The following is a 27,342-nucleotide window of genomic DNA, read 5'->3' on the forward strand; positions in this document are numbered from 1 at the left end:
GCTGATTTATTGAGTCAGAGTTCTACTGAGTGAAACATGAATGAGAATTCAGCAGAGGATATAAAATATACAATATATAAAAGGTTTTGTCAGCTAATAAACATTATCAGTGTATAATAGCCAATCTTTCCGACAATTCATCACAAGGCACAGTGACAGAGGCGCCGTCACAGGTCGATAATTTGACTATGACATCTGTACCATCACTAATGTCGGGTAAGGGCATAAAGGATTGTTGTGTTGTTGATGAATGCGGAAAATAAATATGAACTGTGAAGGAAATGTGACTGTATTGCACTTTTCATACAAACCCTAGGCATTCAGCTCATATGATATGAAAGAAGTACGGTAAAGTCAGTAAATGCCATAAAGAAGGCTCTGTGCTGGGGACTGCTCTGGAGCACCTGGAGCTGCTTGTTGCACACGCTGCTCAACATAATGCACAACACTTCACATCCCCTGCATGACCTACTAATCAGACAGCAGAGTGTTTTCAGGTGGAGGCTTCTTCAGCTCCGCTGTGGGAAGCACCACTATGGAAAGTCATAATGCAATAATGCTGTACAGTGACTCCCCCCTGTGCAACGACTGGATCTTCTGAGGGACTCTGCATATTGGACGCTATTTTTTCCTGAGTAACTTTACACATTCAACTTTAATTTGCGCTGTGAGAGCTCTATCTCGTCTTAATTCTAATCCATTTTTTATTCTACATATATATATCTTTTAATCTAGTACAGTAGTTTCTATGCACATGTGTATATATTTTAAAATAGTGTTTTTCTTACCCGCCGCAGGCTAGTTTAGTGTAAGTTGTGTTTGTTTTGTGACAAATGAATTGCTGCCAAAACACATTCTCAGCCATGATAAACACATAGTTCAAGACATGATATTGGAACAGTCAGGAGAAAATCATGACTATAACATTGAACAGTGATTCCAGTGATCAAATCTTGAGTAAAACAAAACAAAAAGACTAAAATGTGACTTTAAACCATCTACAATTTCCAATAAGCGATGAAAACAAACAAACGCTGCTCTGTCTAATTTCACATCTCTCAGCTATCGCAGAAACAAATGCTTGAGGAGGAGTCAAGACCGCATGATGTATTCACAATATATTGTGAACCATGGCCTCTCGGAGCTGGGAACATTATTAAAATGCAGTGCTGTGGGTGGGGTCACGAGGCTGAACTGTAGATGGGTTTGAATGAGCAAAAAGAAAAGTTTCAAAACAATAAAATCGGATCACAGATTCTTAAATGTTTCCTCGCCTACATACGGCAATTTCATATGCACTTTAACTGGTGTCTAGTTTATGTTGTGTTGTCCTTTATCTTTTTTCCAATATGGAGAGTGAGACAAGTGCCATTCTGGGGCACCAGCAGAAAGGAACATTAATCTCTGGGTGCACAGGGCCCAAAGATTTCGATGATAATTAAGACATAGACTGTGATTGTTTGAGCCCTGATGAGCTCCTCTGCATGCATGCACACACACACACACACACACACACACACACACACACACAAGCAAAAACCTCACTCGTGCTTAGTCAGAAGGAAGTGGGTGGGTCGGGTGTGTGTGTTTAGGTCGTGAGGACTCACTGCAGCCTCGTCCTCCCTGCTGTCGCTGGTGTCCTCACTCTTGTGGTGGCCGGCTGAGGAGCGAGCGTCCCTCTTACGGCTGGCGTCCGTCCCCTCTGTCTGTCTGTCTCCATCTGGGCCAAGGTGAAAACACGGACAGAAAGCCAGCAAGCACCATTATCATCACTATTGTCGCTGTCATCATCAACCCTCATTGTCATCATCCTCATCCTCCATTTTAATCATCATCATTATTAGTATCACTGTCAATCTCTATCATTATCGTCACCATCTACAGCGTAATTAGAATTATGAATATCTCCATCACCAGCATCATCATGGTCAACAGTAATTTCGAGCTATCACTCATTTTTCTTCCGAGCGAGCCTCTCTACTGTAATCAAACCCAGATAAAAGTTTCCGGAGAAAAAGGAGATTAAGTGGGAAAAACTGTAATTGGAAAAGCGAAGAGAGACAAGGGAAAAAGCAGTCCGGAGGGGAAATGTGAAGAGGGGGGAGTGAAGATGGGAAAAAAGAGGAGAGATCGAGAATCGGGGAGACATAAAGAATAGCTTTTCTTCCTGCGAAGTGGAGCTGTTAGGATGCTGTCATGCCACAGATGGATTATGGGAGTTTTGCTGCACAATGATGACAGTTGCCTTGGCCGGGAGAGAACAACCGGAATTTAAATCCACTCATTATGAGTTTGTGTGTGCATGTGTGTGTGTGTGTGTGTGTGTGTGTTTGTGTGTGTGTGTGTGTGTATGTGCGCATGTGTGCCTACGAGTATGTGTTTTTGTGTGTCCGTCACAGAGCATATGGTCAAAATTGCCACCTCTCCACGCTGCCAGCAAAACACCCGCATACACACACACACACACACACACACACACACACACACACACACACGCGGGGGTTTTCATCACTTGTGGGGACATTACATAGACTTACATTCATTTCGTGGACACTTACCCTAACCCTAGCCATAACCACTATTTGCCTATTCCTAACCCTATACCTACCCTAACCTTACCTTACCTGTAACCCTATCTCCAGTCTTCACCTAAAATCTAATGATTTAACTTGCAAGGACCTGTATTTTGTCCCCACATGTGACTGTGTAAACAGATTTTTGTCCCCACAATGTGAGTAATACATAAGCATACACACACACACACACACACACACACACACACACACACACACACACACACTGTCATGGACAATCAAACCGGAGCACAATTCAATACAGAGCAGTAACAGGATATTCAACACTTTATGAGAGTCTGGTTATTTGGAGTTACAAGGAGTGAATGGACACTCATAAGGTTTCCTATAAGGGTTTTTACCTCTATGAGGAGTTCATATAAAAAGGGAATCCATACGCTATTCACTCCAGACTCTTTTTATTTGTATTGCACAGGATTCGATCCCATTTGGCTGACATGGTTCACGAATGCACAGCACTGCTGCAGCTTGGATGGGCTGCCATAAAAGGTGGCGCCTGTGCCATTGACTCCCCCCATAAAAAGCAGAGTGGGGGTGGTGTCCCAAATGTATTACAGTGAAAGCGGTTCATTACTGTCTGCTGAGCAGGGGTGGCTGGAGTTCACACACATGCATACAGCCACACACAGATGGGCGTGCACCCTTTCCCCTCCACACACACACACACACACAGACACACACACACACACACACACACACACACACACAGGGGGATGGATTGTGATTAAAAGAAGGAATGGGGAGAACGGGTGGTTATAAAGCATAATGAGAGCTAATGGTTTTCCAATATGTCCCCTTAACAATGAGTCTGAGTGGGCTGAATTAGATGGGGCAGGGGTTTGGGGAGGTGGTGTGTGTGTGTGTGTGTGTGTGTGTGTGTGTGTGTGTGTGTGTGTGTGTGTGTGTGTGTATGTGTGTGTGTCAGGGTTAAGCTGCAGGGAGACTGATGCAGTCAAGGAGAAGAGAAAAGACAGATAGACGTAGGCTATGTGTGCATGCTTACTCGTCATTCATGTAAAGAATGAGAGAAAAAAACAGTAGAAAAAAAACAACAAAAAATAACATTGAAAACTCACAAAATGAAAATTAACTGCAGCAGAAGTGAAAGTTTCTCTCTTGTATAACTTGCTCTTGCATCTCCTGAAAGTCTCGAGCCGACATAATCTGTGCTGATGATTTGTTTTCCTCATTTCTCTGGATATCATCTTGCCTGTCTCCCTCCATTCCCTTAACAATTTCACTGGTTCCAGACAACTGTAATAAAAATCTGCTTTGATCTGAGAAATAATCCTGTTGCTGCATAAATGAAACAGAGGAGAAAATTGCCACGTTCACAATGCATTACCTTCGAAACTGTATTCCCATCTTTCTCTCTGGTTGTATAAGGGTGCATTGTGTTGTATGTTTTCAGACTCCCTGTGTGCACTGGAAAGGTCACCCCAGCCAAAAAAGAAAAGAAAGGAACAAAAAGAAAACATGATGCTAGCCGCTGTAAGCCGAGGAAGCTTTCAGTGGGTGCCATTTCCATGTCCAGTAAGGCCACGTGAGCCACAGGAGCCGTGCTGTGAAAACCGCTGGTCGGCAGTCCAACTCGACATGGACAGTCTAAGTAAGTCCTCCGGGGTCGATCAAAGCTCCATCAGATCAAAGAGCAAACACCAAAGAGTAGCCGCGCTCAACTTCGTCTCACTTCAAGCCTGACTTTCCTGCTATTGTTGAGCCAAAAATAGGACACTTCTACCTCCAACTTTTGATCTTACCATGCAACTAAAACCTCTTTTGTAAAAGCTCTAAATGTAGGTTTCCCATTGACACGTGTTCCTTTGTGAAAACGTGTCAGAATGTAGATTACATAAACATGGCACGCACATACATGTCAAGATACCACAAATATATTACAGGTGCCATATCTTGAAAATGCGTTTCGTGTTTTTTAACAGTCGTCAAGCTAAAGAATTTGCTAAACCCCCTCACTGCCTGCTTCTTCCAAGGTGAGCCATAGAGAGGAGTGGGAGAGTGTACCCACGTTACTGAAAACCAGCCACGAGGAGTGCATTATTCCTGGCTGCAGAGCATTAAACAAGTAGAAGCGTGAGTGCATCACTAGCAGCAGCCGGCATCTGTAGGAAGGTAAGACCGCGTAAACAACCTGTGATGGTAACTGTAAGTGAAGGACAGAAAGTTTTAGAGCTGTTGTGTTGAAGAGCAAGGACTTTTGGGCGGTCTTGACAGTTTTAGGCACCATTCTTGTTTTAACTGCATCCTAACGGCTAAGGTCAACTCGCTTCGTGAGGGAACGGCGGTGTGGCTGCTGATTGGCCCAGAGCTGGTTGAGCAGAATAAACGGTAAGTGTAGCTGGACATGTATGTTATGATCCGCATGTTGAGGGAAAAATCAATCAAAACAGAGCCCTTGAATTTTGTGCAGATGTATTTTGCTGATTGTAGCAACATGAAGAGTAATATTACCAACCCGAGCCATTTCCTGACATATTGAAATGTATTCTTAGGGATCCATTAGGCCTGTTCAGACCCTGGTAATGCTGCTATGCATTCTGTCTTATTATATTTGGAGTTCATAAAAAGTGCATTTCTGATCGAGCTGTCCAGGCTACTGTGTGGTGTTGTCACATCCACTGTTCCCTATGCAGCTCCTCAGGCTTTCTATCATCCACACCATTAGAGAGACCTTGTCTGGACCTTGAGGAGGAGGAGGAGGAGGAGGAAGACTGGATGCTACCTATGACCCTCAGTCTCTCTCACAGTTTTGACAGAGTTACCAGACATGATGTGAGCTACTCAAATGTCCCCACAGGTGTGCATGCATGTATCACACTGATGATGTCTAATTCAGTGTCTGAGCCTTTTCTGTAATGTTATCGCAGGCTCAGTGGCAGTGATTATCTCTGGGACAGTCTTCAGTGATGTGGAGAATCTGAGCCGTCACCACTGAGGCTTTCTATAGTTCTATGGCTCCTCGCACAGAGTATGGTAGGTGTAATGAGAATGAGTCACAGAAACACAGGATATAACAATGTAGAAATAAATGAAAAAGTATTTTCGGTTCTCATAATAATTCACATGGAAATAGATCATGCTAAAATAAACACACTAGACAATCATCAGCCTAGATCAACTCTGGAAGTGATCCTTATAGAAAGCCAATTAAAGAAGGAAAATAGTTAAATGTCAGTCACTGCGCTCGGATCGCCAAGAAATGAAATACATAGAATGCTCTAACAAGCTGTTACACAATTACAACGGGCAGATCACTGACACATGTTCTGTCATTTTGGTTTCCTCTGGTCATACTGTGATCAGCCTGACATCAGTCCTGTGATCACCACACACCGACGCGCTCCTGCTTCACTCCAGACCACATTTATTATTCTGTTGTTGCCCCACATTGTTGAACCTGAAACAACATGACGATGAATCTGCCAGGTTTTACATATTATTTAAGTGATGTGCCGAAGCTCATGTCAGATGAGGTGACAATCACAGGGGACATGGCTTTGTGGGAGGGGGGGCCTTAAAGAGACAGGCACTAAAGTGGCGCTTTCAAGAAGAGGGTGAATAGAGGAGCTGCAGCAATGGACAGAAAATGAGAAAAACAATATGTTCTTTGAACATTAAAGCATGTCAAATACCACAAGAGCTCTAAATAAAGGATATGATACTGTAATTAGAGTACAACAAATGACCTAAAATAACCGCAATGGAAAAAATAAATAATAATGTAATTTCTTTTTCATTTATCTTTCACTTCATTTTGCTGTTTATTTCTGTTCTTCTTCTTGGTAAAAATACTGCATGAGTCACTGCATGAGTCAACTGGCAGCACATCTCCCCTTAACTGTTTATCTGAAACTATTATGAGCAGGCAATGCACCGGGGAGCAAGGTGAGGCTCCCCTTTGCCTCGCCTCATTTCTGTAAGTGATCTCCTTAAATATGAATGAGCCTGCAGAACACAGAAACCTCATATCAGTCCTAGTTGGAAATCCCTGACAACTTCGAGACTTCAAACGGAACATTACTAAACCATCTGCTGAAAATAACCCACTGTGCCAGATAACACGGCTAAAATACCTCGTATCTGTGAATAAAAATGCTGGACACTACTGATTGCAACCTTAAAGCACAATGAGATGATGGAGCAGGTTGTATTTTTGTATGCAAAAGGCATGTTCAAGCAGTATAGATGGTCAAACTGACAGCCAAAGCCATCTGAGCTTTCTTTAATACCCCCAATAACAAGAAAGAAAAGATTAACAGCATTAAAGTTTGACAGAAAGAAAATCACCTATGGAAACATCAGCCAGATGACAGCGAGCAGGCAGCCAACATTACGAGACGAACTTCAACCAAGAATTCACTTTCAAATCATTTCTCTTCTTCAAGTCCCTCAAGCATTGTCTTTTGAAGTCTGAGGAGAAATTTTTTGGGCTGAACTTCTTTCCTGAGAAAATAAGAGTTCCTAAGCATTAAAAGTACAAAATGTGTGTCTGCACCCCGTGCAGAGCCTCAGAGACATTTCCTTATCAAGCGAGGTGTAACATGGACATAACTTTCTGCTGCTATTTATATTACATATAAATCATTAGAGCCCCGTTCGCAGTCTCTTTTTATGAATAAATGTCGGGAAAAAAAAGAACATTCCCCGCTAATATATTCTTCTAATAAACTCTTCAACAATCCCAAAAGGAGAAGATAATGAGAACGGCAAAGTACTTGTAACGTGTGTGTGCGTGTGTGAGAGAGAGAGAGCGAGAGAGTGTGGACAAATGTTCAAACATTCTTTGCCAACATATCCCTGAGCACTCCTTAACGCTTTTAAAAGATAAGTTTGTGTATGTGTGTGTGTGTCTGTGTGAGTGTATGAGTGAGTGTCCTGACTAAATGTATGCATGTGCGCGGACACATGCCTGTGTGGAGCTTGTCAGATAGAAAGTTTTGGTGCTGCAACAGGAAAGTCATGAATATTGTTCTCTGCTGTCAGGAAGTAGGAGCTTGATGAGCAAATCAAACGGTGCTATGGAATGTGAATAAGTCATACAAACCTTTTATCCTTTGCTGGGAGTACGTAACCATCATCTACTGTTCATCTATTGTTGTCATTTACTCACGGACACCAATACAAAGTAATAACAATAATAATAATAATAATGAAACTGTATTTGCATAGCACCTTTCATACACGAAATGCAGCTCAAAGTAAATGAAAAAAAGAGAAGCAATGTCAATGGAAAATACGATAGAAAAATAAGATAAACATGCGTTAAAACAGGGATAGAATGCTATAATTAATGTAAATTACAATGGAGAATAAAACCTGCTTGATAACAGTAAACAAAAGATAAAAACAAGGATGAAAATAGAAAACAGAGAACACATGACACAAGATGGAAAATACAACCCACAGAAAATTAGCAATTAAATAATGTTAAAAATAGTTTCAAGAGTTTCAGGTCTGTATCAGGAAAGTCACAGTTAGCTGAAGGCTCAAGTGACAAAAAAAGAAAGAAAAGAACAGGGTGCACTGAGAAACAGGCATTCACACTCACACACACACTCACACACACACAGTGTGCAGCAGCCGTGAGGTGTGGTTAGTCTGACACCCGTGGCGAGCTGTAGCAAGTCAGGAGTCAGTCCCTGGACTGTGACGGGACTTCCTCAAGCCTCAACGCGGGCTCTAATGAAGTAATGAAGAGCAGACTGGCAGGTTAATGGAAGCCAATCGACTACGAGCTCTGCCACCAGCAGGAGACCAGGCAGAATACTAATCACTTAGGAGCTTCCTCTCTTATGTTCTGCCTAATCTGTTCATGTCCCCCGGTCCTAAAACTGCAGCACTGTTCACCGTGCAGATAAGACAGTGGTAAGCAACCTCTGTGACCTCCAGAGGACAGAGGTAGTGACAGGTTTTTTTGGAGTGTTTTGGAGATTACGTGACAGTATATTAAAAGCCACAATAAACAAAAGGCTTATCCAAGGTTGATGTGGGTGTAATCTGTAGATAGAGACAAGGAATGGGGAAAACTTTCTCCAGCTTCCTCTACTTTTGAGTAATAAGTTCACCTTGCCTGGCTGCCCTTTGAAAGCTAATGATATTCTAAACTTCATAGCTTTCAGCGAACTACAGCTGTCAGAGCTCTCATATCCGCCGTTCCTGTGCCAATTTATATGCATGTGTGTATTTCAGTGTTTGCGCGTATATGCATACAATACGCTGTATGAATATGCGTGAGTGCGTTGTGTCTCTGTGTCTTGCTTTATCTTTGAACAAGACTGACAACAACTGCTGGGTTTCGCTGCAAGGCGGTGCTCCACTGTATGTTAAGTGATAGACAGCGTGGTGATACAGCAGAATGCTAATCACAGAATCAAAGAACTGAGTGCAGCATGAGCTACAAGAACAGCAATGAGGGGAAGTTAGGAGAGAAAAGATGAGAAATTGGAACATTGTGGAAGAGATACAAAAAAGTGAGATGGTTGTGTTGGAGGTAGTTTGAACGTACGTGACGAAGTTCGCCATTAACACGTTAGGTAATAATAATCTGCTTGAGAGCCCTCAGGATCTGTTCTGTGTAATGGCCCCTCTGGTAAACTAGGGAAATAACAGCACACAGTCTAACAGCAGCTCAGAGTGGTTGTAGAGCAACGCCAACGGTCATTATCACAATTCATTTGCCGGTGTTATCTGAAGAGCGGCTCCTACATGGACTCCTTTGAAAAGGCGCAGTCAAGCACACTTAATGTTCGACATTACAGGAGAACTAACAGAACACAAGCAAGGCAAGAAATGCTTGAACTACATGCTTCATGGTCACAGATACACGTGTCACTCATGTCTAGAAAGTTTTTCGCTATTTTAACATAATGTAAAACATATGTTTTATCTAACCGAACCTGCCTAAAAAATATTCAATTATACAAAAGGAAAAGATTCTCACATTTTAGAGGCCTCAGACAAAAAAATGTTCAAAATTTATCATGATTAATCAACTATAAAGGAAGGGTTAGGGTTACTCATAAACTCATCAAATTATCATACTAAGCAACTGATGTAGGAGTGGAATATGTTTCATAGGTGTTGGAAACTCTCCTTTTTTATTTTGATCCATGCTGACTCAACAGCATCTTGCACTACCCACAGATTTTTTAAGCAATGGTTTCATACTCACCCCATATTCAATCTCATCCCAAAGATGTTTTATTGGATTGAGTCCCAGAGACTGTGCTGGCTACTCATCATTTCTTTAAACACTTTTCAGATTATAAAGAGGCTAGCTGTGATTCTCTCCTTGCTGGAGGTAATCATGTGGCAAAGGGTTACTGGTAAGCGGCAATCCTTTAGTTTACAGGAATTCAAATGAAGCTCAACATCTGGTATCAGGGGGCCTAATTTGTGCAAGAAAATACTCCCACACAGTGACCACAAGTCTGTTTCTTTGACACAAGACAGGATTGATGGATGACTAGGTGATGTAAATCGCTAAAGTTTGATAATTACGTGACCACTCTGTTGCTTTCTCACCTCAGACTGAGATCCAGCACGGTGTACTGCTGTTGATGAAGTGAATTCAGACATGCCCTGTTGTACTGAGCTGTTGCATACTTGTGGCCTCCCTGTTAGCCATCTGCCTCTGACCTTCGTCACTGCCAAGGTGTTTTTGCCTGCTTTAGTGCAGCCGACAGCACGCTTCCCTTTGCTTTATCATACTAAAATCCCAGGGGGCCAGCTGTTTCTGAGATGCTGAGACAACAACCTCTGGCACTGGAACAACCAATCAAAGTTGCTTAGTTTATCCATCATGACTGCTCTAAAATGTGGTTTAACAGCAAATGAGTCTCTTGACCTTGTCTACAAAGAGTTGTGCTGATTTGCTGTGTGGAGGAGGTGACTGTTTTGCTTCATGGAGCAAGTTTACCTAATAAAGTAGCCAACAGCTGAATGTGAGCAGAAAGAGTGAGTGGAAATGATGGACAGACACTGAATATTGGGAGAAACAATCAGCAAGAATCAAACATCGAGACATAGAAAGAAGGTCTGGAAGGATGAAGAGACAAAAAGGTTACAGAGGAGTGCACAGCAACAGTTTGATCAGTGTAAATTATTGATGGGTTGATCTCCTCCACTCAGCGAGTACACTGTGACTCCAATCCGGTGACGTAGGCAGTGCTCCCGATGAGCTTGCACCAGCAGTCGTGGGAGAACGTTAATACACCCCTCGCCTCCTCTCCCCCTATTGGGGAACAAGATTAAAATTGCATAGGACGGCAAAACAAGAGGCGGCGGCTTTTAAGAACACAGGAGTGGGCGAAGGACGGGGAGATTAAGTGATAGGGGGACGGGGTGCAAGGGTGGAGAATGCAAGAGGGTACGGGGGAGGAGATTAAATTGGAAGTCAAGGGGGGGACCGGAATGCTGGCGGAGACTGTAAGAAGAAGTTGATTGGGATACAAGGACAGGAGTCTGTGAGAGAGACGTAACGAAGGAGCCAGTTCTCATCAGAAAAAGGGCCGTTGACGGATGCTGTTCCTGCCCCTGCTGCAGAGGCTCGGTGCATCTCAGATTGATGGCAAAGCGACCCTCAGACAGATGGTTTTGTGCAGCAAACCTCTTGTGTCTGTTGTAATTATGATGGGAGCAATGGAGGAAGTCAGGCGATGTAGTGTAAAGAGCAAGAACATGACCAAATGAAGTTTGGTCATGTACATAACAATAGCGTACTTATTTAAACACATGGTCTTTTCCAAAACCTAACCAAGTGCCTTTATTGCCTAAACCTGAGCAAACTACAAAAGTTTCACAATGTTAATGTGACAACTAAAGTCTGGTACTACAAAGGTCTGCCTTCATCGTACTGGCCTTTTGCTAGGACTCTCCAACAGTGATATATGTTGTTTTGGGAGTCACTATCAGTCAAGCTATCCAGTCCTTTAGGTATGAGGATGTTGTGAAACAAGAGGGTGTAATCAAATGGCGAGAGCCTACCATTTCCCAGTAGCTCTTGTGTTCGCTCATTCAATCACTCATTACTTAGTCAGCCATTCACTGATTCACTTAGTCACTCACACACTCCCTCTCTTACCCTATCCCCTTCTCTCTGCAACGCATTTTCAATACACTCGACAATGTGCAGAGCTTATAAAGTTTTACAAGCCTCATGGCTTTTTGCTCTGCAATCAGGCATGACGTTACAAGACGTGGCTGACACAAGCCAATGGAGGATGTAAACTTGATGGGCCAGTATAGTTTCTTAATGACACTTTCTGGCACAACAGCCAAGCATTTGTATGCACACATATACAGTATATACACAGGGTGGCATGGCAGGGGGCAGCACAAGTGTAGCAGGCTTCACTGGGGCTGTGCTGGCCAAATGGAGCTAGCTAATTATAGCAAATAAACTGCACTGATCTGTGCCATTAGCCAGTCAGTAATGAAGCAGAGTGGAGGGCTGCTGTGAAACTGATGAATAGGCCCTGGCTCTGAGTACTGCACTCCCTGGCCTTTAGTTCAGCTCTAACAACACAGCCTTCTGAGGAAAGCAAGAGTGCATTAAGACAAGAAGCGTAACAAGGTTTTGGAGATGAGATAAATAGAGAAAATGGGAGTCTGAGCAAGGGAAGGAGAGAGAGAGAGAGAGAGAGAGAGAGAGAAAGAGAGAGAGAGGGAACTTGAGGGGATAAAAGATAGAAAGCGGAGCGTGCAGTAAGGAAGAAAATGTGCTTGTAGGCCTGTGGGTGTGTAGGGTAGAGAGAAAGGGAGACTGCAGGATGCTTAATGTGCTGTAATATGGGTCAGGGTCAAAGAGGTCCCACTCTCGTACCCTCTTCTGTAATGTTTTGCACTCCACTAATAGCTCACTAAAGCTGCCACTTAGAAAATTTCAAATAACAAAAACCAAAATGTCTTGGATGCAGACAAACATAAAATCAGAGCTCCAGGGCCCAGCAGCACTAATAGACAGCCTGAGAGAAAATGGACCTTATTGCATTGCCAGGCCATGAACATAGTTTAGAGGGCCGCATAGAGGGTATCGTTTTGAACCAAATCTAAAGAAATGAGTCAATTATCGTTTGCATTTCAGAGGAGATGAGTTTGCCGATTTTGTGGTCAGTGTGAGGTCTGCTGTGTTCAGAATGAGAGGCAGTGTGAAAACATGCTTCTGATCTTAACATCGACGTAGTATCTGAACAAATGTGAAAGACAATCTTTGGCCGTTTGTGCATTTTTTTCACTAGTTACCACAGTGTGGAAAAGTGAAGAGTTCCATTAAGCATTCAATACATCACATCTACAAACAAAAAGAGGTGCTTATCTGTCGACCATCTGGGCTCCAGTGACTTTTATATCTGCCTGGCTCTTGAGGTTTTTACACTCATCTGACAATTGGCAGCTAAACGGGGCCAAGGGGGTGACAGCCTAAAGCAGTGTTAGTCTAAAATATGGCAAGCAATGTGCTGCTTTCTATTCTTGACTGAACGTGGGATAGATGTTTTTAGGGGGTAGTTAGCTAGCAACTCAGGTCATATTGGACAAACAGTAAAAAAAAAAAAAAAAGAAAAACCTGATAAATTTCTGCCACTCTCCCATCTAGTTAGTATTTGGCCATAGGCTGCCGAGCAAAGCAGTCTGATCCATCCGCGACCTGCCAGCCCACTCGCCCTGCTCACCTCTAAATGGCTGTCTGCCTCTGCCCATCTCCTCCTGCTGCTTAGTGCCCAAGGTCTCTGTGAACTCCACTGGCTGTCTAGAGGCCTTTAAGGTCTGCTTTGGCCCCACTCTGGGTTGCCATGGAAACGCAAGTGCAAAAGGGAAACATTTCCATCATGTTCAATGACACAATATATAAAAAAAAGGAAGTGCAGAATGAAGCTAGAAAGCCGGAGAGTGAGGCAGAGAAGAAAGAGGAAGCTACAGCAGCCGCTCTCAGAGTGACAAACGACACTGACCAAAGTGGATGGACTTAATCCAGGGCCACACACGCACGCACACACACACAACTGCTGTATGTGGTATAGAAGAAATGTAAGTAGCATTCAACTCAGGTGCCCCTATAGCTCAGTTGGTGGGGTGTGCACCCCATGTACTGAGGCTGTCAGTCCTCTGCAGTGATCTGCAGGTTCGTCTCCCACCTGCGGCTCATTTGCTGCATGTCGCCCCCCCCCCCCCCCCCCCCCCCCCCTTTCCTATTGCACCTTCAGCTGTCTCTATCACAAAGGCTAAAAAGCCCAAAAAATAATTTAGAAAGAAAAAAAAAGTAGCATAAACTCTCTAGGAGCCTTGGTGTGTCTGTACATTGTATGTGCATCATTATGTATCACCAGATAAAGTCTAAGTATCCAGAGTTCTCCGTCTTCAGGGTGTTAATTATGCCTCTGTAAGTGCAGAGATGCATACCATATGTGCACACACACACATGCACACACCATCCCATCACTTCTGGTGACATTACAAAGACTTGCATTCATTTCCTGGATTCTTACTCTTACCTTAACCCAAGTGGTTTAGGTTATGAGGACTTGCGCTTTGTCCCCATAAGGAAGGCAGGTGTAAACAGATTTGTGTGCCTACAACATGAGTAATACACGTCCACACACACCACCAGGCAATGCCCACAGTTGCCAGTGACACCCAGAGGCAGCTGCTCCAATCACAGTGGAGGAGATAAGGAGGCGACTCTGAGCCGCCGCAGAATCAAAACTGTCACAGCTCATGTGTCACCGGGGAAGATATTAGAGTGAGCACGCAGGGGTTGCACGCTTCCTGAGCCATTGCGCTCATTAGCATACATTTGTAAACAAAGAAACAGAGGCGGAGAGGGCCTTGGTGCTAGGCTAATGCGCTGTCATGATGGTAGCAAGAGTCAGACCTGATCAGAGCGTCTAAATGAGGTGAGAGAGCTGGAGGAGACCGCTCTGTGATAATTCATCCATCTTCTGCGTTCCTGACAGCTGAGCTGCTGCGCTGGGAGACAATGAGAGAGGAGCCTGCACCAGGCCCGCATCCAAAAATACGTACACCAGATGAACTTGAGAGTCGAGTCCCAGGCTTCGAGTCTCGTGGCACCAAGATACGTGAGTCAGAAATGTAAAAAAAAATGTGACAGAGCAAAGCAGTTTTTCTTGTGGGAGCAACGAGAAGATGAGACAATGGTGTCAGAAAGAGGGAAGAGAGAGGAGCAGAAAAATGGGGAGTTTAGCTATGCTTCACTAAAAGACAGAGACAAATAGTGCTTTACAAACCTCAAAACACTTGAGAGAAGACTGACCCCTGACTAACCTTACTGTTTACCATCTCACAAACACCCTCCTCCATTTTCCTTCCTTCTCTCAACACCTCATTCCTTGCTGTCTCTCTTGCGCTTGTGCTTCCTATACACCTTTCGTCCTTTCTTCCCTGTCCCTCCTCCTCCTTTCCCTCTTCCTCTCCATCACTCTCTGCAGCAATCTGATGCTTCTGCAGCGATTTATACCCGAACATTGTTTCCGTGTAGAACCCTGATGTGGTCATTATCCTCTACCGAGTATCTGATTATCATTGTCCCTAGGAGTCATTACTTTCCTGATAATATCGCCTGTGTGTGAGAAGAGAAAGAGCGGTAGAAGAAGAAGGGTTATGAGGGAGGGAGGACAACAGCTGAAAAAAGGAGGTAGGAAATGCAGCAGTCCCGGGGATGGTTACAACATGAGAATAAAAGATGAAAGAAGACAGGAGGAGGGAAAGAGGGGCAGGGGAAGGGGGAACAAGGGAGCAGGCGAAGCTCAGATGAAAAGGAGGAGGTTATGTGTTACATACAAGGAGGATCAGGAGGAAAGGGGGGGTGGGAGAGGAGGAGGACAGCAGCAATAATAGCCTTGTCTTATCACTGTACAGTGATAAATTCCCCTCTCATCGGGGAGTCAGTGCCCCGGCTGGGGCCGGGCCTGATGACAAACCTCCTCCACCCTGCACTGCAGCCCTGGCTATTTATGATCAAGAAACTTATATGAGCCGACCGGAGAGCCAGCTGGGTCTCGTCTTGGGTCGGCGTCGTCACTCTTGAGACCCGGTGACAAACTCAAATCCAGCCACTCTGTCATGTCCTTTCTCCCTCCTCTGCCCTGCACCCTGACAGTTGCTTCAGCACATCGTCCACTGGTCACTGGTGAAAACGCAGTATTAGGAACCTTTGTTCACCTCCCTCCCAGTCAACAAGCCACCTGTGACAGCAGCCAACACCATTCAGTCTAATCTGGGTCATTCAATAGATTAATTCAATTACAGGGTTCTTTACCACATGGATGTTTCACAGTGCTTCAGTGAAATAATACTGCACAGAAACCTCATTACACAAGAATCTACGTATTGGTACTGATGGAGGAGTTGTGTAGTAAAGGTCCCTCCAACAGTACTTTGCAACTGCAGACTTTTTGAGGTGCAAGATGCAAATTCACCAGCTCAACAATATGTGTTACCATACAGCTGAGTAAACCAAATTACAGAAAACCAAAGCAAACAAATGTGACATTGTAATACAATTATACTCCCACCTCAGCCATCCTTTCACTCACTTATCCTCCTGGAGAAATCCCCACAGCCTGCTGACCCTGAATCCGTCATGAAGGACAGAGCTCCAGTAAGGAGAACACAGAGCCTTGACCGAGCAATTAATTCTATGCAAGCTTGTGCAATTGCTTGCATTTTGTTTCTTGTGCCTGTTTACCCGTTTACATATTCCTGCTCTGAGTAAATTATTCATAGGTGTTCCTTTTCAAATCCTCCCGCAACAGCAGAGGCTGGTCATGCTGCAAAACACGAAGGCAACGACAGGACACATTGATCGACGTCTCTGACGATGGTTTGAAAACACAAAGGAAGGTGAGAGAGCAGGTTTGGTGGTGAGACATGGGGGGAAAAAAACACAGTCAGCAAACAGCGAGAGACCAAATTCTGAATGCTTCTTATGTTAGCCTAAATCTAAACACTTCTGTGTGTTTGCATGTGTGTCTGTGTGTCGTCTGTGGACAACAACTGTCTGATCATAAATCATAACACGGGCTGTACAGCAATGGACCGTGGGCCATTATAAACACTTAACTGACACTTAAATCAAACTGCAGTATTTCACATCCTGGGTCTTTACATTACACCTACTGTATGAGGTTGGTTAACACAACATAACACTCACTGCAGGGCTGTAATGTTAAGTTTTATTGCACATGGCACTGATGCAACAGAAGTTAAAGTTTTGAATCCAAATTGTAGCAGTAACTGTTACCATCTAACCAACCATGTTTAGATGAATTTACAACCATGTAATGCAGTTCATCGCTTAAACGGTCATGTGACTGCCAGAGGACATTGATGTTGCATACATGTTACCATCCAAACCTTAACAAGAAATGTCTTCAGACAGACTCTTTATTTGCCCGTGACGGTAAATTACAGGCAGGTTACGCTTTAAATGAGCAGTACAAATCTCTGCACATGTATATCATACGTACAGTATAAATATGAAAAGTGGTTTTGTTCTTTTATTAGTGGTTTAGACTATCAAACACAGGGAGCAGTGTGGCAAAGACTTCAAAAGATTTCTATAACAGAATGCAGCAGATTCAAGTTATTGGCCATAACAAGATAAAAGGACTTATTATGTAAGGGTCGTCTCCTCGAATCTTTTCAGCACCTTACTTAATTCAATTCACTTCGTTTCACTTTAGTGTTTGTTGTAATTATGTCGTTCTGTGTACCACATACGCATCGCACTCCACTGTGGTCATTTCATTCACTGTAGCGCCTGCGACATATATGTTACACTGGACAGCCCTGCACTGAAAGCTGACATGCTTTATTCATTTCTTTCTTTTTATTTTATTGGTGTGAAAACAAAAGAGTGATAGAGTGATAAAACGTTCAAAGACAGAAGGAGGAAAAATGATGTACAGATTTTTCATGATGTGCCCTGTATGTGCAACAAAACAACTCAGTTCATCAACTGTGGTTTAAATTAGCGTAATAGCCCAGAGTTTTAGAGGAAATCTGTTAAATATCTGTGTGTATCAGAGAAAAAGAGAAAGAAATTATATAATAATACATGTATTGACAGATAAATAAAACATATGTGGCAGTGGAGGCACTGATGTCAGTAGGGGGAGGTTGTAACCTGGGTGAGGATGAGTGTGTGTGTGTGTGTGCGTGTGTGTTTGTGTGTGTGTGTTTGTGTGTCCATATTGCTTTGTGATATGAATGAATGGGGCCTAACATCTGTGAAATTAATCTGTTTGGCTGTTTTTAACACTATTTGTCTTTCTGTTGAAATGCACTCAGATGGTGGAAGGTGCCATTGGGATGCTGAGAGGTTACTTCTGTCTTTCCAGCTTGGTAAGATTGTCTTTGTAGGGACAGTTAAGGCGACCAGTCGTGGTTGTTCATATTTTGGTGGCAGTTCAGATCAAGGAGAGATCTCCTCCGGCTGAGGATAGTTTATGTGTGATGTTTGTCCAGATTGTTTGAAAGGATGGGCAGAGCCAAGTGGCATGAAAGTAGTTTTTAATGTGCAGTGTGTACAGGTCTGTGAGTCTCAGTTAATGTATAGTTTATATTGGGTGAGGTGAACTCTGTGTAGAACTTGACAGGAAGTTATTGCAGATTTGCATCCAGGACTTTTTTAAACTGTTTTTTCTGGGTGGTTGTGAGTTTAACTTGATCGAACAGGTGTGAGTGAGCTGTGAGGATATTAAGTGTTCCAAATGTGTAATTCCGACTCTGCTAGTGGTTTGTTTTTCATCAGAAAGTCCCAGTTGTGCCAGATTGAGGTAAATTTATTTGAATGTGTGGAGTATCCATTTATTTGGCTGGATTTCCACCAAGCTCTCAGAGTCTCTGCTATGAATGGATTTTTAAAAGTGACTGGGTAAAAAACAGGAGGTCTGATATTGATCATTCTTGGCAATCATATTGTTCTATATCCCGCCAGGGGTGTTGTGATTGTTGATTCACTTGCAACCACATGAGTATACCGTATACTGAAGATGATTTTCTCGAGGTGATAGAATCTGAAATTCGGGGCGGCTGAGCCTTCATGGTCTCTAGGTTTCTGCAGAGCGAAGAATTTGATTGCAGGTCTCTTGTGTTTCCAGCAGAATTTAATTGTGATAGAATCGAAAGTGTTAAACCAGTGTGATGTAGGAGATGAATGAGCTGTTCCATGGTGTGAGGCCGTCCTTGCTTTGTAGTAATGGTGCATAATTCAGGGGGAACAGCTCTGACAGCTTGGTGTAAACATTAAACCAATATCTAATGTTGCAGAGCAAGTTGCTTTTGTCAGAGGTAGTTTTTCAGATGAAGTCTGAAGCAGAATTTTAGATTTCGAGCAATTTATGGAAGAATATGGATACAAGATTGAAGACATCTGCAAGGACTGTTCACATTTTCTTAGGTATATGTCATCTGCATATAAGCTCATTTTGTGGTGTTTGTTTACTTGTAGTGCAAATGTTTTGTTGAATGCTGGCTGCAAGAGGTTGAATGAAAATGGGTAATCAATACTGGAGAAAGTGGACATCCTTGTCTTGGGCCCCACTGCTGTGTGAAGTGTTGGGAGGAGTGATTATTAGTTAAAACTGATGCAGACGGTGACCTGTAAAGGGCTTTAATCCACTGAGTGAACAATGTATATTTCCAGTTGACAATTACGAAGGATGCAGCCTTATTATAGCAGTCTACTGTAGTTGATCCCAGAACAAAGCACAACCTCCATTTAGATGCTCCTTGGCAGTGTCAAATATGCAAATGCAGGTGTGTACCATCACTCTATTTTGGACCCTGTTTGTCATTTACAGTAAGTAGCTTACTTGCTCTGTAAACTTTTTTCTAGCCTTTCCATCAGTCTCCTGATGTAAAACAAATAAATAACCCCCCAAAAAAACCCTGTGTATTTATAGACATCAAACGAGATAAGACGGTCGAGTCAAAAAAGCTGTGAGGAAATAAATAAAACTCATGATGCATGTCGGTATGCGAGCAATGGGGGAAGCTATCTGAGAGCTCCACTTCCATTGTTAAGGGATTGTCATGGGAGATGGCACTACTAGGGTGAGCAGAGAGTGCAATGAAATCATTTTAATGTGCTTAATTGAGCAGATGCCCAGCCTACTCAGTGTATGAAACAGACAATTGAATAAAAGGCTGTGATAATTGTTGGTTTACAACCAAGCGATCAGACGTGCTTCACGAATGGAACTCAGCGCGGGGCAGGGCACGCAAGTCAGATACAACTGAGAAATTTAATTTAGCCTTCTCCTCCAAAAAGCCTAGAGCCTGTCTGTTTTTAAAATTGGCATCAGGATCACATTTTTAATCCTGTCAACAAATAGGTCAGTGAACAGGTAAAAGAACACCTGGCCATCGACTCTCTACTCTCTGTGTTCCAGGATTCAGCAGAAACCACAGTAGCATTACTTCTGAAGGTCATAAAATATTACAGAAGCCTGTGATAACAAGCAGTGTTGTCTTTCTCTTTTTATAGACTCCTCTTCTATCAAAAGCCTTTGATACTGTTGATCACACCACTTTAATTAGGCGTCTTACAGCTGTTTGTTTTTCTGAAAAACATAAGTGTGTGATTTGCTAAATATCTCACAGACAGATCTCAGGTTGTTCAGTCAGGGGGTGCTGCCTCAGAGGTGCTGCAAGTCCGCATGAGGGTCCACAAGGTTTGGTTCTGGGCCCATTATTATTTACTGTATACATATATTGCCGCAGGCAGAATATTCCAAAGTCAGCTTTTCATTTCTAAGCTGATCACACTGTCAGTTATGCTTCACACCCACTCCTGCTGAGGCTGTTGCTTATCTTCATCGTGTGTTTGATAGAAGGCAGCCTTGTCAACTGCAACTTGTTCAAAATGCAGATTAAACAGAACTGATGTTCTTTACCACTTCAAGAACAGTAAGATCTGCATTGTCTGAGGAAATAGTTACTCAGTTTAGCAAAGTTTCTTTTTGTGTGAAAGGGAAATTGGTTTTACTTGTCAATTTAAGCAAAATTCCTGTTTACTTCTCTTTTAAACTTGAAACATGGAAATCAGAATCGTCTTTCTGCAGACATTTTTCAGAACTGAATTGGGAATGAAAGCTTTCCAGTTTTCTGCATCTGCTACGTGGAACAGGAAAGACAGGACCTCAATCAATGCATTTTTCCCCTGATTTGCAGAGCCAGATCACAACATGTCCGAGCACGGTGTCAGAATAACTCAGGCTTCTGTGCTTTCCTGCTTGGCACCATCCTTGAACAAGCAGACACACCAAGGAATAAATTGGCGAGATGCTCACTGACAGATGTAAAATCAAAAACTGATATAACTGTGTGCTGTGCATTCGTCATCCATGACTGCGGCTGGATGCCATCAGGTCATGCAATATGTAACATCATATGTAACATGTTCGGTATGTGTGCAGACATCATGTGTTTCACTGCTTCAGCATGGGAGAGAAAACAAGCTGGTATCAATGGGGGAAAAAGCCTCTCAGGATTAATTTATCAAACAGCTAAAAATGTTTTGGTTTTTTTTTTGCTCTAGAGGTCACGTATGTTGGTCGAGAGAAGCTTTTAGCTTTTCAGAATTGTAAGTGGCTGCGGTAGGCCTACAAAGACAAGCAAGCAAGCAAAACACATCATCTAGTGCAGGTTAGTGTTTTTATCACATAATGTGAAGCTGCTGCGTTCTTTTAAACAGTTATCCTGAAACGCAAATTTGATAGAATGTCAAATTGCTAAATTTCTTTTTCGATCTTATTTTCACTCACTTTTCATGCACCTTCATTGTCAGCTCTTCACATTGTCCTTAATAAATTCCTCTTACAGGTTTTGTCTGATGCCCCTCGCCCTCCAACAGCACACTTGAACTCATGCTCCAGTTTGTTGGGTTTTTTGTTTCCACTTCATGTGATTTCCTATGATTGTATTCCGACTGTATGAATATATGTGTCATATTCATAGATCATGCGTGAATTGCTACTGGTCATAACAGACCATTTAAAAACACAGATCTGTATTGGTCATGAACACACGAGGTTTACGGAACCTCATCCAGTCCCACTACTAATTATATACAATAATATATAACATCTTTCCTCAAGTGTATAGTTACAGAGTACTACCTTATTTCAGGGGAGGAGAGGAGAGCAGCTGCCACAGTTTATCCATCTGTGACTGATGTGCAGTGTCTTATGACCCATATCTGAACTCTCATCACTATGCAGCCATTCATGACGCACTGAGCCGAGCGACATGTTCCTGATGGAAACCTCTGTCCATACAGGAGTTACACAAGACTGCACAAACACTCGTTTTCTAATTCTGTTTGACCTAAGGAAACATTAGCTAATGTTAAATTTAAACCATCATTGTTACTAAAATGAACAGTTGGGCACAGATATGAACCAGCCTCCGCTCTCCTCGTGGTGTACCAGACCCTTGCGGTCATCTCCCTGGGCAACCAGTCATTCACCCTGTAGGAGGATTTAATGTTGAAAACCATCGCCTTGGGCAACCGAGATGACCCGAGACTGAGCTGGAGGCACAGAAGCATATTTCAATCTGTTACCCTTAGCAACACTCACAATACCATCCTCCTGTTGGTGTACACACCTACTGCTGTAGAGCCAAGACGAGACCTCCCCTGAGCCGTGAGCTTGTATTAACCTGACACCATCTCTCCACCCTCTTTCCTTCGATCGCTGCAGTGTTCTCCATCTCTGTTTCTGGCTGCACCTCTCTTCAATGCCTGAATTTTTTGCATTCGTGTTAGTTCTGCAGCAGCCGTTTCTTCAAGAGCTTGTCAATATGCTATATCACATCAGGTTGTGAGACTAAATAGCGGTTAAATGCTGAGCTCCTAACGACTGAGCTTACGATACAGTTTTGCCTGACTGAAATCAAAAACGTTAACATGGGCACGATGACCTCTTTGATCAATATTAATAATGGTTCCTTGAGAAAATATTATTGTGTGAGGTCTGAAAAATATTATTCTGAAGATGATGTTAAGGAACATGTCTAGAATATCATCATATCAACAAGGATAAATATTATATCTTGTTAAATCAAATACCAAATCAAAGAAAGAAAATAAATATGAAATCACAACAACTTCTAATTGCAGCTTCAACCAATCAGTGGCGTAAAGTCAGAGGCTAACACCATCTCACAGTAAGACTACCTATCATTCACTGATCTGACACACTTTAATAGGCATTACACCGTCTTTAGAGCTCAACACTATCCAATTAAGCTATCGGACTATTTCAAGCAGGCTCCTGAAGACTGATCACTGTACGCCAAAAGGGGAGGATAGAGGAAGAATGTCACTGCTACAGACAAAAGCTCATTCTGCTCAGTGTGGGCTGAGTCAAAGTGCGCTCCCTGAAACCAGTTCTGCAAAGACAGAAGACATTCAACTGTCATGCCAGACAACACGGCAGCGTGGGAAGCCGGAGGCTGCACACAGACGGAGCTTGTGTCGTTCTGCTGTTGTTGCTAAATGCATCTACTATGCATGAGGAACAGTGGAGCAAAGAGGGCAAGGACCACAGTAGACGGTGGTGGTGTGCAGATGGGGAAGAATGATGGGAACAGAGAGGCAGGCGCATGCTACACATACGCACAATATGCACTTGCAAGTACAGATATCTCTTTATACCAAGTAATTTGTGCACAAATACACTTGTCAAATACAGTGCACACTATAGAGGATGGAACAGTAATTGAGGCAGCAGGTAGGACGATACGAGAGAGACACAAACCAGGGGACAGACAGTGGGAGGCATGAACAGAGACAAACGATACGAGACAGAAGTAGGAAGAGGCTGAAGGAGCGAGACAGGATGGGAGTAGAGAGGACAGTGGACGAAGTAATGAGATGAGAAACAGGGTGACCTTAATCAGCCACTTGCCACAACGTGCACGCGCATGTACATGCATACGCACATACATTTACACACACACAAAAATACAGACAAACCCGGCGGGTGTGTGTTTGCACAGCAGTACTCTCTGTTTCATTACAGGCCCATTTCCCCCACCTAATACCCGGACAGGAACTGGCGATAAGGAATGTACACACTCTGCTCTGTACACAACATCTCATTTGAGCTGTGGAAATTGGAAAGAAGAGGAGAAAGGAGGAGAATTGGAGAGGTGAGAAGGACAGCGGATGAGGGGTAAAAGGACTGGATGGAGGAGTGGGGGACAGCAGCGGGAGAATGAATGTTTGCCAGAGCAGAGATAAGCCCGGTCCACCACACGCCAAGGTGAAGGTGTGGGTTTGAGATTGGGGGATGAGTGGAGGAAGGAGGGATGATGATGTTGGTGCAGCTGATGAAGAAGGGAAAGGAAGAGTGGGCAGAGTGGTAGACAGAGGTAAAAAGACATGCTGAGCGATGCAAGGGAGCAGCAGAGGTAATTTCCCTCTATTTCTTTTAGATAGAAAAAGAAAAAGAGTTGGATGGAGAAATTCATCGCAGCACGAGAGAAACAGAAGAGACGAGACAAGAAACACCAACTGCAGCAAAACTACTAAAGGGTGAACTGAGGGTCAAAGGAAACAAAAACAAGTAGCAATGAGGCATATAGAGCGGCAAAAATGCACATGATGCTCATTGCTCAGGACAACAGGCCAGCAGCGCTCACACTTGGGCCTGTATTGAGGGTCACAAGACAACACTGGAGAGGGGGGTGACAATATTACTCATAACGCAAAACCAAATTACTCTGGGCTGCGTCAGGGGACATGAGTAACACCAAAAGCCAGCCAGGAGCATGGCAATGTCTGTGTTAAGAGATTGGAGAAACAGGGACGGGGGGTAAAAATCTTACTCACTCCAGCATCTCTAGCCATAAGGAACTCGGCCCTATTTGTATTCATCCATGCAAACAGGGGCAAACAACCGATGAGGATAGCAAACACACATGCATACACTGCAGGGTCCTTGCTCTGGGCGTGCAAACACACATCAATGATACAGTAGGATGGAGTAAAACAAGCATGCCCAAAAAAAAGAGTACAGCGTACAAAAGAGTGTGTTATTCAAGACAAATGTGTACGATGTATTGCTGTTTGTTTCGCTATGTTTGGGCAATATGGCAGAAAAGTCATTCCTTCCATATTGATCAATATTGATATTTGTCATGATGTATGATGATGCTGCTACAAGGATAACAAGAGTTCACTTTCATCAGTGTTCAGGCTGTGAAAAACAAACCAGGTGTGGATTAAGAAGGGGCAGCAAGTTACTGTGGACGGAGAGGCTGAAGACGTCACATTTCAGCAAGTTTGTGCTCTGCAGCTGCTTGAGAAATTGATCACACTGTCTCCCTTTCGTTGCACTTATGGATTATCAGCGTTGTTGTCGTTGACTCCGCTAAAACGTATCCTGAAGTCCGTTTCATTCCCTCCACTTTGGGCTCTGCTGTCAAGTTGTGCTGCTGCCTGCTGCCTGCTGCCTGCTGCCTGCGTGTGAGGAGCTCAGCCCCCGCCCTCGTGCAAACAGGCTGATACAGAGAGCAGAGGCAGAGAGGCAGCACACTGACGGGCTGTTTATTTGTGCCATGTTGAAGGCTGTTAGCCTGGCTAGTAAAAAATGTACTAAGTTAATCATCGTTATGGACATAAATTTGATCCCAATCATGTATCCAGATTGTTTTATTGCCCAGTCCTAATTCATACTGCAGTACTCCGTGTCATTTTCCAGAACAGTTGGGAATATAAGCTTAATCCTCTGTTACATCTACTGCAAATAACTGTAAGAAATTAAATGTGAAACGCGTTGTTATAAAACCACATGCTGTGGATGAATGAATTCCTGCAGTAAATCTAGACTGTCTGCCTACAAACAAATCCCATTTCCACCCTTAGCGGCCTCCACCCATCTGTTCCCACACCGTGGAGCATCCATCACGGGGCCTAATGGTGGACCGATACTGTCAAATGCTTACTCCCCTGGATGAATGGAGCACCTATTCACCACCCCTGACCATGCTAGCACTTGACACCGGAAACCAGGTCAACGTCTCAGAAGATGGAGAGGGCTGCTGATCACAAACTCGCCGAGACACATGCAAAGAAAGTGTCTCACGCGCACACGTGCGCCACATACAGTCCACCTGTGTGTTCATTCATAAGCCACAGCATGTGGAATGATGAATAGAGGGCAGGGGGTAATTGCTGAATCTCAAAATCAAACGGGAAGGCAAAGTGATTTCTCCCGGTAATTTTCTGTTCATGCACGACTGACCCTCTGGTGAAGTGTCCACCCTCCCACATTTCCTTCACTGTAAAAACGAGAAGGGGGGGAAAGAAAGACAACATCTTAATGCCCTTACACAATCAGGAAGAGGAGATGCACTATTATTAACAGAGAAAGCATGATTACTGGCTCAGGCTGCCAATTACATTGAAGACATGATTGCCAAGATTTGCTGATTCCCTCTGTGCTTCCTCAGCCAGCTGAAAATACAACTGGCCGGATGTTCTCAGCCGGCTGAAACGGTTAACTAGGGAGGCGAAGCCAAGAGGGGGATGCACAGAGCTCCGAGATCAAATCATCTGTCTGTTTTGCCAAACATACAGACGGACACAGAGGCAGATAAACTGGCCTGTGTAAAACTTTACAGTCTACTGGGAGACATCAGCTTTCTATTCATGTTACATTTAGGCACATTGGACAGCAAGAGAAAGAGAAGCAAGCTTTTTGTCCTCGCACATTAGGCAACCCTCGAAGTAATCACCATGTGACTTAGACTGGACCAACAGTCTCGTCACAAACGCAAACATTAATGCGTATTTTAAATAAAGCAAAGATTCAGACAGCATGTAGGACACGACTGGCTGGCAGGCAGACAGACAATCTCAGGGAACCATGTTTCTATTCACAAACACACACAAAAGGGGCTTTGGAGAGAGCCCTCGGAGGTTAGGCCTAATCCCGCTCCAACTCTCACGATGCCACTCAAACCTATTGTTCAGTCCTGAAAAGCACGGGCAATCTCCATAAACTGATGTGGAAGTGTTCAAGGGTCAGTGTGTTTGTGTCTGTGTGGGCATTAGTGCAATGCGTGCAGCATGTCACTGGTTCTGCTGGGTTCACCTCAAGTCATGTTTGATTATCTTTAGGGTCTCCAACACACACTGGCTGCATGATGAAGACAAAAGTAGGTAATGTATTCTAAACGATACATACATGCTATTCATGTATGGGCTATTTCAGCATCTTTCAGCTCATGATTTTGGTTACTTACTTCACTACCTGCAGCTAGTTACTGACTAGTAAGTGGAGCAGCTTATATAATAGCCAGATATTTGTCTCAGGAGTCGGTGGAGAGCTAAGTTGAGCTAAAAGAAGAGTAAATAGTCAGGAAGCCAAAAGCATAACTCAAAATGAATCTCGGCCAACAACTTTACAAGGTGAAAACATGTCAGTGCTTATCGCTTGTTTCATCCAAAAAAATGTTTGTGCAAGAACAGTACAATGTCAGAATATCAATGCTTTTGCCTTAATAAACAATTCTACACCCAGAAATCCTGCTAAATCCACTGAGAAGACAGTAAAACGTATAAACTCTTCTTTATAGTCGTGTAGTCACCTGAAAACAGGAACAGAAAAATAGACTCTGAACACAATGCAGAGGTCACGATTGGAGCTTCGGAGGGAACTCTGTCTCATCGTTTTGGCGCTCCAGCGTGTAGTGAGAG

General features: G+C 43.4%; 1 protein-coding gene across 1 annotated transcript in view; it reads right to left on the reverse strand.

Annotated features, from left to right (window-relative positions):
• b4galnt4a (beta-1,4-N-acetyl-galactosaminyl transferase 4a) overlaps positions 1-27,342 on the reverse strand; it is a 133,535-nt gene that overhangs the window by 83,495 nt on the left and 22,698 nt on the right. The window contains exon 2 of the mRNA XM_076734105.1: positions 1,608-1,720. Coding sequence (XP_076590220.1) covers positions 1,608-1,720 — 113 coding nt within the window. The remainder of the gene's footprint in view (positions 1-1,607; positions 1,721-27,342) is intronic.

This window comes from Chaetodon auriga, chromosome 6 (assembly GCF_051107435.1).
Source record: "Chaetodon auriga isolate fChaAug3 chromosome 6, fChaAug3.hap1, whole genome shotgun sequence".
In the NCBI taxonomy this organism is placed as follows: Eukaryota; Metazoa; Chordata; class Actinopteri; order Chaetodontiformes; family Chaetodontidae; genus Chaetodon; species Chaetodon auriga.